The 20,225-nt window shown below is 40.4% G+C and overlaps 1 protein-coding gene across 1 annotated transcript in view; it reads right to left on the reverse strand.

The window, feature by feature from the left end:
* Window positions 1-2,312: 2,312 nt before the first annotated feature.
* LOC134803533 (uncharacterized) overlaps window positions 2,313-20,225 on the reverse strand; it is a 63,547-nt gene continuing 45,634 nt past the window's right edge. Inside the window, exons 18-21 of the mRNA XM_063776332.1 lie at window positions 12,072-13,399; window positions 11,476-11,562; window positions 3,551-3,753; window positions 2,313-2,617 (exon numbers count right to left, since the gene is read on the reverse strand). Of these exons, the coding sequence (XP_063632402.1) occupies window positions 2,560-2,617; window positions 3,551-3,753; window positions 11,476-11,562; window positions 12,072-13,399 (1,676 nt within the window). The 3' untranslated portion in view covers window positions 2,313-2,559. The remainder of the gene's footprint in view (window positions 2,618-3,550; window positions 3,754-11,475; window positions 11,563-12,071; window positions 13,400-20,225) is intronic.

Consider the following 20,225-nt stretch of genomic DNA (forward strand, 5'->3'; position numbering starts at 1 on the left):
TCAACACTCCACACCGCGCCTGACGCACAGTGCTAAAGGAAATGCAGGGGCGAAGCGAGCGCCATTGACGGAAGTTATGTAATCACGTGGAACCATTTTGACGTTTAGTTATGGATGCGTTCAATATAAAGGGAAAATACAAGAAGGAGAAAAAATTAAATACGCTTACTGAATATAATATGTAATTAAAGAAATAATATCATTTAAACACGAAAATAAAATTCTGCAAAAATATTAAATATTTTGAACACATGAAATTTTGACAATCCTGACATCTGTCGGCGAGTAGCAGTACTACAGTGTCGGAAAGCCCATGTTAGTCCATTGCACAACGCCATCTAGTTGCGAATTGAATAACTTAATTTCAACAAACGTAAAAAGTAGGATATTTTTTTAGCACACCAGCCCGTAAAGGCTCTCTTTATTCTCCAAAAAGCGATGAGGAAGTAGCATTTTATCCACTATAGTGGCAAAGTAATTATATGATAATAAACTGTGTTGTTTCCTCATGTTGGCTGGTGGAATTGACTTTTAAATGATAAACATTTGTGTTTCACTCGGTAGCAAAGTTTGTTTAACCGTCGTGCCTTGAAACCCTCGCAGCGTTCAAGATTCCACTATACGAACCACTCGCTCCGCTTGTGGTTTAATTTTAGTGTCTTTCGCTTGCTCCACGGAGTTAAACAACACCTTTGCTCCCTTGTAAAACAAAGTAACTATTTTTTATTTAATGACTAATAAAGAGCCTTTACGCTGGTGTGGTGAAAAATCAAATCTGGTTTATTGATTTCTACTTTGAGTTTTTTTTTGTCGAGGATATTTTTAATTCAAACTTTAAAGTTGTATGTAAAGATTAAAACCAAAATTAAGAACATAAATGGATTATTCAAAAATAAACATACGCTACGTTCACACAATATATTTCTCTTATCAAAATTCAACATAATAATTGAGTCGCTTAACTTCAAACTCGGGTAAATCCATCTGTCAGATTATGCGATTTTGGTATTAAGAAAAGGTAATAGGGTAAATATTTGCTGAGAGGGTCGAATGGATTTACCCGAGTTTGAAACTAAGCGACACAATTGTACGAATCAAACACAATTGAATACAGAATACAAAATGTTTATATTGTTATTTCATAGTATCTAACTACAGTATGTACCCGAGCGCTACATTTTTGATCTTTATATTTTAAAACTAAATTTATGTACATGTGCAATAATAGTTTTTAGAGTAATACTGCGTGGGATGATGATGATGATCAATAAAAACTATCCTAAGTCCTACCCCGGGCTTGAAACTACCTCCATACCAAATTTAATCGAAATCTGTTCAGCGGAATGAGTGAATTTATGATATTAGTAGGGATAGGTGGTAATGTTAGTATAAAGTCTATTTAACAATCAGTCTTGTGGTTTTAGCTCTAATCTTGCGCTTAAGTTTATATCACTAACTTCTAACATCGAAACTAATAAAAGTCTATTTCAATAGAACTTGCTAACTATGTAAACAAACAACGTAACTTTGTTTTATCACTGTTTCTCTTTGAATTTTTACACCACCTCATCAAATACCATTGAAACCATACACATATACACTATTGAAACGGTCCGTTCCGTAAAATACATAAATATATAACTGTATCTTGGATATTCAATTAAAAGTTTAAAATAGGTTCATAAGTTAGGTCATGAGGACCTGATGGAATGACGGTTTTGTTTCTTTTAAATTCTACAATTGCCTATGATGGGTAGTGTTGTGACTAAAGTTTGTGATATAAACCCGCTACACACTACCCAACCCATGATCTGTACCTACCGCCGCGGTTATAAAATACATCAATACATCATTCTTAAGTACTAATTTGTCTTCTGATCGTGATTAAACAAATTAAGAATATGTAACTACTTGTTTTTTACTTTTGGTATTTTATTATTCGAGATGGTTTGACATTAGTAAAGTAGTAAGTAGGAGTCTTGCCCATCACTAGTAAATTCATCATTCAGAGACAATTTCAATATGGCGGTTTGTTTACATAGTTAGCAAGTTCTATTCAAATAGACTTTATGTATGAATGTGGGTATGTTACGGCCGTGTGTACCACCGTAGCCAAAATTACTGTACCAATTTGGGTACGGCACCAAAAGTCTCCAGTACTTTAGACTGGAAATGCATCAGCGTATTACTACAGTTAGACCAAGAAAAGTCTGCAACGATTTTGACAGTACACGCAGTGCAAGTGTTATATTAAACGTCAAACTTCTATGAAATGATGACGTATATAAATAACACTTGCACCACGTGGGATATCAATACCGCTGCAGACTTTTCTTGGTTTAATTATATGGGAACTGTAACTTGTAGTAAATTTCGTCAGTCATCGCATCCCGGGCGGTAACCCCTGAAGTTAAGGGCGACGTGTAATGATCCCTCGTTGACGTCAGCTGCCGCTCCGTCGGTGGGTCGACGTCTCGGAAGGCAGTTTCCGTACCGCAGTCTAGTATAGCATGTTTCGTCGTGTAGTCGTTTGTGCGTGGGTGTGTGTGTGTGTGTGCGTTACACGACGAACAGGTCGTCCTCCGGCCTCTTGTTCTTCAGATATTTGAATACTTTCCTGTGATTAAAAAATGGAATTAGAGTCAGACTGAGCTAACTTTGTATCGATTTGAATGGAACAAAGGAGGGAGGGTCGATATTAGACATGCAGCGGATAGTTGTTTGGCCGGATACCGGATGTTCCGCCTAACCATCGGCCGCCGGAACTATACCTATATTTCGGTTTCTGCAGGTTTTGAGGTGTACGTTGGCGCGGACTCATTTCCAGGTCTGTAAATGAGGACGTGTGTGAGTGTAACTTTGCATGTGAGTGTATGTTTAAATTGTTTTGAAATAATAAACGAGTACGATATGACCGTGACCGTTTCTTAAATCCAATTCGTTTACTCCGAAATCAAGCAAAGTTACTATCCGGTATCCGGCCGGATAGTAGGTCACTATCCGGTCCGCCAGACGGATATTAAAATAAGGGCCGGATACCGGATAGTAACCGAATATCTGGTGCATCTCTAATGTTTAATTTTTATTATGATTATTTGATTGTTTTATATTTTTTACTTATTTTTTAATTATTTTAATGTATTATTATTATTATTGTTTACAATCTGACGATCTTTTTGTGAATTCATGTTATTTGGAAACATTATGACATTTATGACATTGTTAAATATCATGTAATTTTCAATAAGAAATAAATTAATCTAATCTAATCTAATCTGTTCGTTTTTTTAGCATTAGAAATAAGGTAAACAATCTTGACGTGTCTTTTAATTGAAAAACACATTTTAAAAATAAGTTACGGCAAATATGTAGCAATTATGAATCTAATATGATAATTTTTATTCTTCTGCTTTCATAAGTAATAGTTACTGATTTTTAAAAAGCGTTTTTCAATTAAAAGACATGTCAAGATCGCTTACCTTCTTTCAAGTTCTTTCTAATGCAAAAAAATGAACTATAGTCGATATAAAGGTGATATTGAGATAGTGACCATATGGTGCGCGGCACGTGTCCCCAGTCCTCGGGCACGGCGGCGAGCAGCGGGCGCAGCTCGGCGGCGGTGACGGCGCGCGCGGCCAGCACGGCGGTCACCGCCACGCCGGCCGCGCGCGGGTGCGGCGTGCCGCGGCCGTCGTCCGCCAGCTCCACCACCAGCGTCACCTCCCAGATGGAGCGCAGCGGGATGTTCGCCACCTACAGGTGGGATGTATACCTTCTATTTTATACTATTAAACGAGTAAAAACAAAAAAAAAATCCTAATTATTATATTTATTCTGCGAGTAGGCCTTCTTTCGACAAATCAATACGACGAGTAGAGCTCGTTCCCACATGTCGGATATCGGGTCCGGATTTTAATCGGATGTCCCGGTAGCACCGACACCGATTTCATGTCGTTGCTGACAAAAATGTCGACCGGTTTGCGAGCCCTCTACGTCCGGAAAAAACCGTGTCGGATCTGGCTCGCCTACAACCGACATGTGATACTGTATATGGCGCTGTTCCTATTTGTCGGATGTCGGGGCCGACCGCGTCGTAGATTTCGCACAGAGATCGCGGCGCGCAAACAGAGTCGTTGCGGGAGAAATGGTTTCTTATTCGTGTATTTTTATTGCCCATTTTGGTATTTATGTCGTTATAAATATAAATCCTAAAGATTTGATCTCACTAGTTAAGTAAAAAAAGGTCCTGGGACACCATAATATACTAGCATGAGTAACCTTTAAAAAACAACTTAAAAAAAAGATAAAATAACCAACTTACTCCGAAACTTATGCTTCCGATATAGCCAATAGAATCAGGCGTTACTTTGCGGAAATCCATACTAATTAAAACCAAAATATTATTTTGCTAATCCGCGAAAAGATAACGTGCTAGTCAATCAGTGCTAACCCGTTATACTTACTTGCGTATTTTTACATGCAATTAATATTCCCACCCTCCCACCGCAAAAATAAATACGCAAATAAATATAACAAACCACCACCAAAAGAATAAACCTCGACACGTGTTTCGCCTCTCTACGAGGCATCCTCAGGAGTTGTTGACGGTCTCACGCCCGGCAACGGAATGACCTGTCTAGAATGGTCGGCCATATTTATACCTTGACCACTCCCCCTACCGTGCAAGTGTGAGTGAGATGGAAAAATTCGTAATAACGGCGATGACGCAACATTCAATTGTTCGTTAAGAATCATGCCCCTATTGTTGTACCTAATTATTTCCAGTTGTTCCAGAACACCCAAACGCAATCCCTTTTCGCAAACATGTAAAATATCAAAAGAATGATTCTCAGATAAAGTGTGACCTGTATCTAATAAGTGCTTTGCAAAATTGGACTTCTCTGGATGGTTATGTCTATATGACGCAACATGCTCTTTATACCTAGTAGTGAAACTACGGCCCGTTTGCCCCACATACACTTTATTGCAATCGTCACAGGTAAGCTTATAAACTCCAGACTTTTTCCCATTCTCGATCTTATCTTTGCCATTGCAAAGCTTTGAGTGCAAAGTATTATTTGTCTTAAAGGCCACAGGAATGTCGTTAGACTTCAAAATTTTGTAAATTGCATCAGACAACTTGCCAACATAAGTTATGCTCGCTTTATATTTTTTAATCGGTTCAGAGGATCGTGCCGCATACAACATAGTGTTGACCATACTATTCCGCTTTTTCCTGATGATACCATCCACAACAGACTTATCGTAACCATTCGAAACTGCTAAGTGATAAATATTATTTAATTCAATCTGATAGTGTTCATCAGAAAGAGGCACAGTCAACATTCTATGCACATAACAATGAAAAGCAGCCAACTTATGCTGCCACGGATGCGTGGAAGAAGCCGGGATAACTGTATCGGTATGTGTAGGCTTACGGTAAATTTTGAACTGATGCCTGTTGTTTACTTTAGTGATTGTTAAATCTAGAAAATTCAATGAGTTGTCTTGCTCTAGTTCCTTTTTAAACAACAATCTTAGACAAGCAGTTAAGAATTCTTCGTTTGTTTTTGAAACCGAACATCAGAAGAGTATGGTTGTGCCTATGAATCCACGAGCTCCTATTCTTTATGGACTTCCCAAAATTCATAAGGATAATATCCCAGTTCGTCCAGTGGTCTCATATTTGGGTGCGCCAACTTATAATCTGGCAAAAAGGTTGAATTCCATTATAAGAGACAAGTCCCAGTTCCAGCCGAAATATTGCTTGAAAAATAGCTTGCAGTTAATAGAAAAGATCCAGGACATTAACATACCAGATAATGCTGTTCTTCTTTCATTGGATGTAGACAGTTTGTTTACAAATGTGCCATATGGAGAGACTTTGGAGATTATTAAGGGTCTTTTTGAAAGGCAACGTTTACATCCAGGGGAAGTAGATGAATTGATAGATCTAACAGCGATTTGTATGAAACAAAATTATTTCAGATTTGGGGGACAGTATTATTTGCAAAGTGATGGTTTGGCTATGGGTTCACCACTAAGTCCTTTAATGGCTGATATTTTTATGGACCATTTTGAGAACCAGCATATTGTGGGCAACAATAATATATTATACTATTTTAGATACGTGGATGATTTGATTATTTGTTGGACGGGTAGTATGGGCCTGCTGGATGCATTTATTGCTGAAATTAATGGTAAGCATCCAAAAATTAAGTTTAAAAAGGAACTAGAGCAAGACAACTCATTGAATTTTCTAGATTTAACAATCACTAAAGTAAACAACAGGCATCAGTTCAAAATTTACCGTAAGCCTACACATACCGATACAGTTATCCCGGCTTCTTCCACGCATCCGTGGCAGCATAAGTTGGCTGCTTTTCATTGTTATGTGCATAGAATGTTGACTGTGCCTCTTTCTGATGAACACTATCAGATTGAATTAAATAATATTTATCACTTAGCAGTTTCGAATGGTTACGATAAGTCTGTTGTGGATGGTATCATCAGGAAAAAGCGGAATAGTATGGTCAACACTATGTTGTATGCGGCACGATCCTCTGAACCGATTAAAAAATATAAAGCGAGCATAACTTATGTTGGCAAGTTGTCTGATGCAATTTACAAAATTTTGAAGTCTAACGACATTCCTGTGGCCTTTAAGACAAATAATACTTTGCACTCAAAGCTTTGCAATGGCAAAGATAAGATCGAGAATGGGAAAAAGTCTGGAGTTTATAAGCTTACCTGTGACGATTGCAATAAAGTGTATGTGGGGCAAACGGGCCGTAGTTTCACTACTAGGTATAAAGAGCATGTTGCGTCATATAGACATAACCATCCAGAGAAGTCCAATTTTGCAAAGCACTTATTAGATACAGGTCACACTTTATCTGAGAATCATTCTTTTGATATTTTACATGTTTGCGAAAAGGGATTGCGTTTGGGTGTTCTGGAACAACTGGAAATAATTAGGTACAACAATAGGGGCATGATTCTTAACGAACAATTGAATGTTGCGTCATCGCCGTTATTACGAATTTTTCCATCTCACTCACACTTGCACGGTAGGGGGAGTGGTCAAGGTATAAATATGGCCGACCATTCTAGACAGGTCATTCCGTTGCCGGGCGTGAGACCGTCAACAACTCCTGAGGATGCCTCGTAGAGAGGCGAAACACGTGTCGAGGTTTATTCTTTTGGTGGTGGTTTGTTATATTTATTTGCGTATTTATTTTTGCGGTGGGAATATTAATTGCATGTAAAAATACGCAAGTAAGTATAACGGGTTAGCACTGATTGACTAGCACGTTATCTTTTCGCGGATTAGCAAAATAATATTTTGGTTTTAATTTCCGATATAGCCGACGAGACGGCAGAACCTACCATGCACAAGAAAACGTACGAGAACGATAAATTATGTTTCCGATTCAGGCCACAAGATGGCAGACCCTTCAACGCGCACGGTCCCTGTTGTATTTCTTATAAAAAGAAAAAAACTAAAAGAACAATTGATACAAGAAAGAGAGAAGGGAAAGAAAGCATATATTCGATATGATAAACTTATCGTGGAGGACAACACAGGTGGAATGGGAACCCCCAACGAGAAGAGGAAGCGATCTCACAGAATCTCCAAACAATGTTCGGGAGAGTTCAGAACGCCCAAGCAATGTACCTGAGAAGAAACAACCTAACATAATAGTACATTACTACAGAGGCCGGGACGAAAGGGGTTGCCGGCCGAAGACATATAGACGAGCGAGCGAAGCGAGGCCGGATAGGTCTGAGCGCGGGCAACCCCATTTCCCGCCGAGGTATATGTATAGTGCTTTTCTCAAACATGCAATGAAATAAATAAAATAAAAAATCCACGACCCAAGTTTTATTTATAGACAAAACTAAAAGTAAAGTACACCCAAAATATAACCAACACGTACCTATATCATTATCACACGTATGTTTTACACGAGTCGTGTATTTTTACTACCCGTATATTTTCATGTATCTTTGATTTTTTCGCTTTGTATCCGTCTGACTGTCGTTTTCGTCACATAAGTTTACATAGTCTTTCATGTTGATATCATGTTTCACATACATCGTTGCTTTATGCATGGAGTAAATAAGTATAATTTCCACAGTGTTGACGAATTTGTAGTTACATTCATTTAAAATATGCCACAAAACTGTTTCTAATAAACTGTAAGCCATTTTTCTTAGTTTCTCAAATAATAAAATTGCCATAAGCAACCATATACATACTTCATCTTTGACTTGGCGGCAGAGGCAGCACGTTATTAAAATCAATTCTGCTTAGGGGTCATCCATTAATTACATCACACGTTTAGGGGGGGGAGGGGGTCAAGAAAATGTGACATGTTGTGACAAGGGGGAGAGGGGAGTCACAAACTTTGTGACGTCACTTTAATAACTTCATCAGTAACCAAAATTTTATATTAATCATTTTATTTACTGTACAGTTCAAAAACAAGTTTTTGGGACGATAATCGTTTTTATTAGTTTAATTTTTTCTCATAATCAGTTTTGGGTTATAAATTTACTAAAATTTTTGGCAACAAATTAATAATACTTAATTCGATTCGCCGATTTCGTTGAAAAAATGTGACCAGGGGGGGAGGGTTTTGCCAAATGTGACCAAGTGTGACAAGGAGGGGGGGAGGGGTCAAAAAACCTTGAAATTCGTGTGACGTAATTAATGGATGACCCCTTACGCTGCCAATTCCAATGCCTACGATTACAATTTATTAATTTCATTATTTCGTCGGAACTCATATTAAAGTCAAAAAAAATGCAACGCACCATAAATCCAATAAAACAGAATGAATATTTTTCAACTTTACCTCCATAACAATTTAAAAAATATAACTACGCGTGTTTGAGTAGACCTTTTTACCGCTAACGTTTAGATGAAATATTTTAAATGTTTTTATTTGTGTAGTTAAATTTATAAAATTATAGAATGTATTATTTATTAAGTTCATGTTGATTTTATACAAATAAAACTGCAAATTATAGCAAACATTGTTTTTTGTTTTTTTTTTTTTATAGGCGTAGTGGCAGAGTGTCATTACGAACCATAAAGCAAATACTGCCTCTAGTTTTTTTAATGGATGAATGCCACGATGCTGTGTCACAAATATCTGTGAAATGAAAATTAAAAAAGAGGACTTTGCCGGCCTAGGCCTGCAAGATGTGTATGAAATTCCATTAACGACCTTTTGTCCTAGCCGCACCTGAAACGTCATACTTCGCAGCCTATTATAAGGAACATAACATCAATATTTCATTGCTTGTTTGAGAAAAGAATAAAATAGATGCTTATGGCGTAATGTATTCGAAATAATAACAACTAGCAGGCACCCGGGAGGAAGAAACAAAACAACTACAACAACAACAAGAACTTAAAATAACTCAACATTCCCCAATCCGGCTGGTCCCCGTGGGGAGTACGACCAACACCCCCTTGAAAAAGTAAACTGAAATGTAAAAATACCGAATATAAAAACGAAATGTAAAACTAATAACATAACTAACTTAATAAAAACTATATAAAACAATAAATATTTAAATAAAGCAACTCTAGAATGCAAAACAAGAATCTACCCTGAATCAAGCCAGGGACAGAAGACTGGCAATTCTAGGGGAGGCCATTGCCAGAAGGCAAACTGACAAGGAAACATCCAGTTAAAAACACAATTTAAAATATGTATATATAGATTAAGTTTAAAAGTCAGAAATAAAGGCTATATTATTATAATCCATATCTCGGGACCATGGGGTCCCGGACCTTTGGGAGGCGTGGGTGGGGCCGAAGCCAACAGCGCAGAGGCCCTTTGAGACAAATTAATCTAAAGGCAAGGGATACACGTGGCGGATACCATCCCCGAGCGCACAACATGATACATCCGGAGATGGTCCCCGCCAGGTGCAAAGACTATTGCAGTGCAGCACTTTTGTGCTGCGTTGGGATCTAAGGTCATAGGCTATTGATTTGAATGTTGGATGGACTGGATATCGGGCTATGGGAGGAGACTAGCGGACACCTGCCGTGACAATCAGTCTCAAAATTGTATGAGACAGGTGGTGACTCGCCAACTGATTGAGTGGGCCCCGCAATGGCCGCACGCACAGTGCGACAACAGGGCAACACTTTGGAGTGGCTGTGAGGTTGTCGAGAGGCGAGTCTGCGGTAGCCAGATCCCGGTAATCCATTCAGCAGGCCACCGGCGTTATGACATTTTACACTTCCAACCTGGAGCATAGGTCCCGCTCTTGCGACTCCACTCTGGCCGGCCAATCAAGGCAAGCACAGAGGCGAGGGCCAGATGACAGGGCCCTCTGGAATAGGGGTCCGCGGTGTCGCCACTCACCGTCAGCTCGCCACAAGCTGCCCCCGCGGGGTTATTATTATTATTATTGTATTAGTAGCTTATTACTAGGTAACTATGTCTAGAGAAAAAATACATAGAGTGCTCACTCCATACTTCAGTTTTAGGACCAAAACGACTATTATTTTCGTAGTCGACATCCAGCATCGAGTAGCGGAATTATCAGTACTGCTACTTGACAATAGATGTAGCACCGACCGAAAAGTCTAATGCTCAACAATTTTCAGCTAATATTATAACCAGAGCTATGTTGCATAACAAACTACAACTAATATTACAAGCGGAACTCCTTTTCTAACTTCACTTATTAAATAAGGAGTTCCGCTTGTAATATTAGTTATAAGTTGTTGTTCAATACAATTTTCGTGAGTCGCAACACTAGAGAATTCTAGTATCAAGTAGCGGTACTGATAATTTCGCTACTCGATGCTAGATGTCGACTGCGAAAATAATAATCGTTTTGGGGTCATCCATTAATTACGTCACACGTTTAGGGGCAGGGAGGGGGTCAAGAAAATGTGACATATTGTGACATGGGGGAGGGGGGAGACACAAACTTTGTGACGTCACTTTAACTTCATCAGTAACCGAAATTTTTTTTTTTAATCATTTTATTCGCTGTACATTTAAATAACAAGTTTTTAAAACGATAATCGTTTTTATTCTTTTAATTTTCTTTCCTAAGCAGTTTTGGGTTATAAAATTACTAATATTTATATCGTCAAAAATATTTTGATAAAATATTAATAATACTTAGGTACTTACTTAATTCGATTTGGCGATTTCGTAGAAAAAATGTGACGTCACACTAGGGGCGAGGGGTTTGCCAAATGTGACCAAATGTGACAAGGGGGGGGGAGGGGTCAAAAAACCTAGAAATTCGTGTGACGTAATTAATGGATGACCCCTTTGGTACCAAAACTGATGTATGGAGTGAGCACTCTATTCTTACTATATTTCTCTATGCCGTAGTGATCACATTTTTTTATCCTGTTAATACTTTAATAGCTGCTTTAGTAAAAAAAATCTACCACTTATAAATTATTTGCTACCACTTTTACTTTACCTTTAGAGAGAGACGGCCATCTTCGGAGAGCGAGAAGGCGAGTGCGGCGCTCGCTTGCCGCATGCAGCGGCCCCAGTGCAGCGCCACCTATATACACAAACAACATTTTATTATTCTATATAATTTATCTGATTTATTTCAATTATTATGAATCTCCTATATCTATGGTCTACTCAGTGGTGTCATAGAGAAATATAAGTAAGCATAGAGGTGCTCACTCCATACATCAGTTTTGTTACTTTTGTTACCAAAACGACTATTATTATCGTAGTCGACATCTAGCGTCAACTAGCGGAATTATCAGTACTGCTACTCGACAATAGATGTCTCGCCGAACGGAAAATCTAATGCTCAATAATTATCAGCTAATATTATAACCGGATTAATCGAAACTCTATTTTCAACTACTTCTGCATGTAATATTAGTTGTAAATTGTTGAGCATTACACTTTTCGTGAATACACGCTTGACATCCGGTGTCGAGTAGCAGTACTGATAATTCCGCTAGTTGACGCTGGATGTCACTACGAAAATAATAGTCGTTTTGGTAATACAACTGATGTATGGAGTGAGCACTCTATGCTTGCAGTACTCACCCTGGCTATGGCGGCTGCGCGGCGCAGCAGCGCGGGCACGGCGCCGGCGCGGGCCACGCCGCGCGCGCAGATGCGCTGCAGCGCCTCCGCCGCCAGGCACAGGCACAGCGCCGCCACCGGCTCCGTGCGCTCTGATGTATGGAGTGAGCACTCTATGCTTGCAGTACTCACCCTGGCTATGGCGGCTGCGCGGCGCAGCAGCGCGGGCACGGCGCCGGCGCGGGCCACGCCGCGCGCGCAGATGCGCTGCAGCGCCTCCGCCGCCAGGCACAGGCACAGCGCCGCCACCGGCTCCGTGCGCTCTGATGTATGGAGTGAGCACTCTATGCTTGCAGTACTCACCCTGGCTATGGCGGCTGCGCGGCGCAGCAGCGCGGGCACGGCGCCGGCGCGGGCCACGCCGCGCGCGCAGATGCGCTGCAGCGCCTCCGCCGCCAGGCACAGGCACAGCGCCGCCACCGGCTCCGTGCGCTCTGATGTATGGAGTGAGCACTCTATGCTTGCAGTACTCACCCTGGCTATGGCGGCTGCGCGGCGCAGCAGCGCGGGCACGGCGCCGGCGCGGGCCACGCCGCGCGCGCAGATGCGCTGCAGCGCCTCCGCCGCCAGGCACAGGCACAGCGCCGCCACCGGCTCCGTGCGCTCTGATGTATGGAGTGAGCACTCTATGCTTGCAGTACTCACCCTGGCTATGGCGGCTGCGCGGCGCAGCAGCGCGGGCACGGCGCCGGCGCGGGCCACGCCGCGCGCGCAGATGCGCTGCAGCGCCTCCGCCGCCAGGCACAGGCACAGCGCCGCCACCGGCTCCGTGCGCTCTGATGTATGGAGTGAGCACTCTATGCTTGCAGTACTCACCCTGGCTATGGCGGCTGCGCGGCGCAGCAGCGCGGGCACGGCGCCGGCGCGGGCCACGCCGCGCGCGCAGATGCGCTGCAGCGCCTCCGCCGCCAGGCACAGGCACAGCGCCGCCACCGGCTCCGTGCGCTCTGATGTATGGAGTGAGCACTCTATGCTTGCAGTACTCACCCTGGCTATGGCGGCTGCGCGGCGCAGCAGCGCGGGCACGGCGCCGGCGCGGGCCACGCCGCGCGCGCAGATGCGCTGCAGCGCCTCCGCCGCCAGGCACAGGCACAGCGCCGCCACCGGCTCCGTGCGCTCTGATGTATGGAGTGAGCACTCTATGCTTGCAGTACTCACCCTGGCTATGGCGGCTGCGCGGCGCAGCAGCGCGGGCACGGCGCCGGCGCGGGCCACGCCGCGCGCGCAGATGCGCTGCAGCGCCTCCGCCGCCAGGCACAGGCACAGCGCCGCCACCGGCTCCGTGCGCTCTGGAAATATACGTAAGTTTTTAACAAATTCATTTTTAGTACAAGCTTGTATAGCTGACTGTACTTTTCTTTCCGCAGACAACTTATACTCATCGAGACAATTCTAAAAACCCCGAACACAATTAGGTTGCGTTGTTTCATCACAGGAGTTCATAAGAACTAGCTGTGAAGAGACAGCGATACAAGCTTGGCCATGATGGCCACCTCCTGTCTCATCAGATCAGCTCGATGACACCATAATATTGCATTGCTGACAGGCGTGTCGGCCCGCACTAGCACTCTAGTGGTGTTAGTCGCGCGGTGTTCTAGTGGTATCAGCAGCCGTAGTCGCTAGTATAAGTGTATCCTACCTTGGTCGACGGTGGCATGTTGCACGGGTGCCCCTTAATACGCCTAACATTAATTGTCATAATATGAATTCGCATAACAGATTTGGCATAACATAATTGTGCATAACATTGAACATGCATAATATTAAAAAAGCATAACACTTATTGCGCATAATAATGAATCCGCATAATTTAAATATGCATAACATTATTAACTATAACTTTATTTGGCACAAAATGAATTAGCGTAATTTAATAAAGCAAGAGAATTAGATGGATCAGGGCAAAACCAACTCGGTTAGGTCAGGTTCACAAGGCTAAGGCAGGATCGAGCGAAACGAAGCGAAGCTTTTTGTAACAAATAATAATCTTTTTGCTGTAAAACATTATTAAGGCGTAGTAAGTTCGTGTTCTTATTTTTTTTTTGAATAATTTAGGTTTTAGAAATAATTTTCATAAGTTTATTTTTTTGTGCAATTTTTTTTATGTGCATTTTAGACCTATTTTATTTAGTGATTTTTTTTATCGAGCAAAATTCAAAAACTCAGGATTCAAATCGCTGAAGTCCCTAGAGAAAGGCCGCATGATTGCTAATTAATTTTTTGGCAACCGTATTGTGATATTTGTGATCTAAAAAAGCGCTACTTTTATTTAAAATTTCGTTCTCTGGTAGGTTCAGAACCTTAATTCGAGCCGCTCTGTCTACATTTTTATTAATTTGCCTTTTATATTTATACAATTTAATAATTATGCAAAGTAACTTTATGCTTATTATATTTATCCCAAGTCATCGTTATGACAATTTACGTTATGCGCAATAACATTATGCGTACTCAGTTATGCTTTCATTTCATTTCATTTATGCGGAATAATGTTATGCGATTTAGAAGTTATGCGTAATATACGTTATGCCAATTTGAATTAGGAGTATTAAGTTATGCGAATTAATATAGACCCATGTTGCACGGTCACTAGTTTGACAGGCGTGTCGGCCGCCACTAGCACTCTAGTGGTGTTAGTCGCGCGGTGTTCTAGTCGTATCAGCAGCCGTAGTCGCTAATATAAGTGTATCCTACCTTGGTCGACGGTGGCATGCTGCACGGTCACTAGGTTGACAGGCGTGTCGGCCCGCACTAGCACCCTAGTGGTGTTAGTCGCTCGGTGTTCTAGTCGTATTAGCAGCCGTAGTCGCTACTATAAGTGTATCCTACCTTGGTCGACGGTGGCATGCAGGGACCGTATAACCGGTTTTATTAAATACCTGTATAAAAACTGCCAAACGAATACCGGTTAAAATGTTAAACCTGTATTTGAATTAGAGGTATTGCTGTCATTCCGTTTTTGTCTTTATCGCTATTTGTACACTATTTGACATAATCAACTACCGGTATTCATTAATACCTCAATAATAACAGGTATTCAGAATACCGGTAATGGTCTTTGTATTTAATACCGGTATTCACTGCACGTGATCAAAGAGTAAAGACCAACAACTTAGCGGTTGTAAAACAAATAATTATTACAAGAGGTTAAAGTTGTTGTTAAGTCCTCATGCTAATATTGATCGCTGTGCAAGCGAAAGATTTCATAATTTAACCACGAGCGTAGCAAGTGGTCCGAAAACTGTAAAATTGAGCGTTGCGACCGTTTCAAGGCACGAGGTTAAAGGATGACTCACGTTAGACCGGGCCGTGTCCGGGCCGGCGCTCCCGGCGCATCGTTTTCTATGAAAAGCATCACGTGATCGCCTGTCATGTCATAGAAAAGTAAGCTCCGGAAGCTCCGGCCCGGACACGGCTCGGTCTAACGTGAGTCATCCTTTAAACAAACTTTGCTACCGAGTGAAACGACACGCAAGGAAAATACTAACCAAGAAACATTACGAATTAAATCCAAATGAATGAATGAATTAATGAAAATAATTAATATTAGAAAACATTTCCATATGAAATATGAGCGCCGCGCCGGCGCGCCGCCGTCGCCGCCAAAATTTTCGTGCCGCCGCCGCCGACACTGTGCTATCGGCGTGGCATCGGCGTGACCTTGTTAGATATTAGAGTCTGTCTAAGCCAGTGGTTCCTAACCTTTACAGTCCGGTCACCCCTATGACTAACTAGGGAATCTGATTTACCCCTCCTCCCAATGGTAATAAAAAATAAAATGTGTACGTTTGTTGTATTGTTATATTAGGTTAGCTTATTACCCCCGTAAAATACCAGTTTTACCCCCACGGGGGTAATTACCCCCAGGTTAGGAACCACTGGTCTAAGCTAATTCTGCACCAATTAGAACAGAACAAAGTGAGGGAGTGTTATTAAAATATAAACGTCATATTTTCATAGAAATTTGACATTAACGATGACATTTCCAAGACGTTGGCGTTGCAAATGCTGTGCATATTAGATTGATCGGGAATTTATTGTTTTTATATAAGGTGCTAACAAATTAGCTACCGATATTTTAAGAGATGGTACTTCATATAAAAACAATTAATTTTAAATAGAAATCAAGAAAACTTTTCATATCATATTTTAGTTTTATTTACCGAACAAAAAAATAAATTAAAATTATATCTAAAAATAATCATTATGTGCATTTAACCATAGAGAAAAAAATACATAGAGTGCTCACTCCATACATCAGTTTTGGTACCAAAAATACTATTATTTTCGTAGACAACATCGGCGGCGGCGTCCGATGATTATTTCACCGGCGGCGGCGGCGTGATCGGCGTGAAATCGGCGTAGCAAAATTTTTGATACTGCATGAGAACGTGGCTGTGTAATAGAAACTCTACATTAAAGCCTTCTGAGTATTTACTAGGCTATCCAAAACATATTACGCGTTTTCTAAATTATTGCCGTAATTAAATTACCATCATGTCATTTGGCAACCATTTCTTACCAACCTAACGATTACCAACGGTATGTTTAAATATTACTTGATATAAAAAAGACACTTTAAAACACTACATTTTAGGCAGTATAAAAACTTTGTAATACAAATAAAACACAAAAAGATTTCTTTATAAGTTAGGTCGTACTTAATAAAAAAAAAACTATATTGACTTTTCCCAGCCACTGTCGTGTTGTTTGTCCTACCTATGATTTGTTATGAAATAATGATGAAATACTTTACATTTGTCTGAACTGAAGTTCATTAGAAATTAATTCGTGCGAGGCCAACGGCTGAGCTGCAATGCAGCTAAGATCGGACAAGGACCAATGACCAAGCGTTTTAAAAAGCGAGGCCGAAAGTTGAGTTCCAAACAGGGCCAAAGATTGAGCTGCGAGAGAGCAAAGCTTTGAAATTTGAACAGTGGTTTGCATTTATCATTGATATTTTAGGATTATATGGACCTTTTGAATGCCTATAACCTATTCTGAGTAGCGCCGTTAATGATCTAAACTCGGTTAAATATCTATTATCTGATTCTGATAGTAGTAGTATCTAACAAGGTCACGCCGATGCCACGCCAATAGCGCAGCGTCGGCGGCGGCGGCGCGCCAGCGCGGCGCTCATATCTAATAGATATTATCTTTCTCTTTTTTTTTCTTGATACTTTCTCTTGTCTATGCTGAAGCTAAACAAGTGGCAGTAGTTAACGATTCGGTGGCGAGCCAATAAATAAATAAAAAATGCAATGAAAGCAATGCAATAAATAAGAAATAGGTGATATGGAGCTTAACCTACTACGTCTATTCCAGAACATATCCTCAACAATTGAATGTAAAGGTATGGGCACCGCACACAACAACAAAATAATGTAATGACAGCGAGATTTTGAAATTAATATTCTTTTTAGGGTTCCGTATTTCGTACCGATATCAAGTTGAACCGCCAACTGCAATAAGTTTCTTGAAGGTTTTTTTATAGGCTTTTAATATCGTACGCTTAAGTCACATTCACTCATTCATTAATTCATACTATTTTTGCGATTAGTACTCTGTGCGAGCAGTGTGTGTAATCATTCACCTCGAACCTCGACTCTCCAAGCGATACGTACATATAATAACTATTTTATTTGACTATAGCTACACGCTCCGACTTCGCACGGGTTACACAAAACCTTAACAAATTGTATACCTAAAGCTTCTTCAAAAATCTTTCTATTGATAGCTGAAATCTGCATGAAAATCAGTTGAGTAGGTTTTGAGTTCATAGCAAACATACATTCATATAGTTACAGACAGACGCGGCGGGGGACTTTGTTTTATGAGGTGTAGTGAATTAGTGATAGATTCAATTAACAGTAACCGCCCTTCCACACATCGATTGAAACCCCTTTTTCTACCCTACCTATGTATTATCTAATCCTTTGCCTATGTATTACTTATGATTGCTATAATAAATGCTTGATACTAACAGTAACCTCACAATATAAAGATGTTCATTATGCTGCTTATCTACAGTTCATGCCATGAAAAACTTTTTTCCTACCATAATTCAATATATAATCCTTGAAATTAAAATTTCGCTTATTTTATAATGTTTCAAAGGCAAAAAAACATGTTTTTCCAGCAATTTTTTGGTTTGAATTCTTTTCGCATAAATCAAGTTTTCAAGGCTACGCCGCCGATTCGCCGCCACTGCCAACCAATTTTGACCGGCGCGCCGCCGCCGGCTAAACGCCTATCGGCGATCGGCGCTCATATCTTTGAGATTACAAACTACATATGTACATAATAATATACAATTAAATCAACAAAAAAAAACAAATAATTGAATCAAATTAACGCTATTAAATATTAATAATTCAAAATCATCAACTAACAGCTAATTTCACCAGACAACATGGAAACGGGCATTCTAAGATTCGGATCTTAAGATTCTTAAGTATTTACAAGCGGGCCGAACACGTCCTTGACGAGTAGCGAAGGAACGAATCGTGGTACTACTACAACCGGTATTGGCACTTACTTATTACCGGTAATAGCTTTAGGAGTAAACTATCAAATAGTGGTATTTGTTGTCAATTGGCTAAACCGATAACACAATTGAATACCGGTATTCGAATACCTCTATTCGGAGGTTTAGTGATATAAATACCCAAATTCAAATTACACCGGTTATACCTCAATAATAACCTGTAGTCAGAATACCGGTAACGGTCCCTGGTGGCATGTTGCACGGTCACTAGTTTGACAGGCGTGTCGGCCCGCACTAGCACTCTAGTGGTGTTATTCGCTCGGTGCGCGCTTTAAGCGCTTCTTGTTAAGTAAGGCGTACTACAGTATAAAAGATTTTATAAATGATAGAGATGCCTTTAAGCCGGTAGCTTGATTTCATTAGTATAATAAGAGTTAAATAAATATTGTTTTTTTTTACATTGTGAATTAAATATGCTAGTTTCCAGTAGAATTGTCACTTGATTATATTGTTTAATTTAATTTTAGTTTTGGACACTTGGAGACCTTGTACATCTCTAAGTATTTATTTATTTTATTTTTGATTGTACATACCTATATTTTAAATGTTTTTGACACTTAGAGACCTTTACATCTCTAAGTCAACTTAGGCTAGTAATTATGTGAAGCTATACTGTCTTTTTACGTAACATACGAGCACAAAATGCCGTGTCTTACTGCTACATGTTATTACTATTTTAATATTATTATAGGCCGGTAGCTTGAACATGTCATGCTCGCTTAAAAGTCTTTGCTTACGGTGGCGTCGTTGATCGGGTCGCCACTTTCCCGAATGAAGGTTGAGGGAGGCGATGGCTGAGATCTGAGATACGCGTCATACTCGTGAACGGGTGCTGTTTGTGGAGACTGGTCTGTTTAAGCTTACACGAGCTATTATACTTAGTAACTTTATTTTTATTCATTAATTACAGTGAGACGCCTCATTCTGCTCTCGTATGTTTCTTTTCTCTCAATGAATGTGTTAATTATACAGGATATTGACTCTTGGAGACCCTATACATCTCTAAGGATAACTTGATAAACTATATAATCTTATAGTTCTGACACCTAGAGACATTTACACCTCTAAATATTATAGTTTTTTTTTATTGTGTTTTGTATCTGTATTTTTTATGTAATTCGACATTAAGAGACCATATATTATACATCTCTTAAGTAATTGTAATACGTTAGTTTGAATTGTCAGTTGTATTTTATAAAATTGTTAATGTCTTGTTATTATTTTTGCTTGTATGTAAATTCAATGTTGACGTGTAAAAGTGCCCTTGTGGCCTATTTGCTGAATAAATGTTGATATTTGATATTTGGTGTTCTAGTCGTATCAGCAGCCGTAGTCGCTACTATAAGTGTATCCTACCTTGGTCGACGGTGGCGTGTTGTACGGTCACTAGTTTGACAGGCGTGTCGGCCCGCACTAGCACCCTAGTGGTGTTAGTCGCTCGGTGTTCTAGTCGTATCAGCAGCCGTAGTCGCTAGTACAAATGTATCCTACCTTGGTCGACGGTGGCATGTTGCACGGTCACTAGTTTGACAGGCGTGTCGGCCCGCACTAGCACCCTAGTGGTGTTA

Source organism: Cydia splendana, chromosome 26 (assembly GCF_910591565.1).
Source record: "Cydia splendana chromosome 26, ilCydSple1.2, whole genome shotgun sequence".
NCBI classification, from domain to species: Eukaryota; Metazoa; Arthropoda; class Insecta; order Lepidoptera; family Tortricidae; genus Cydia; species Cydia splendana.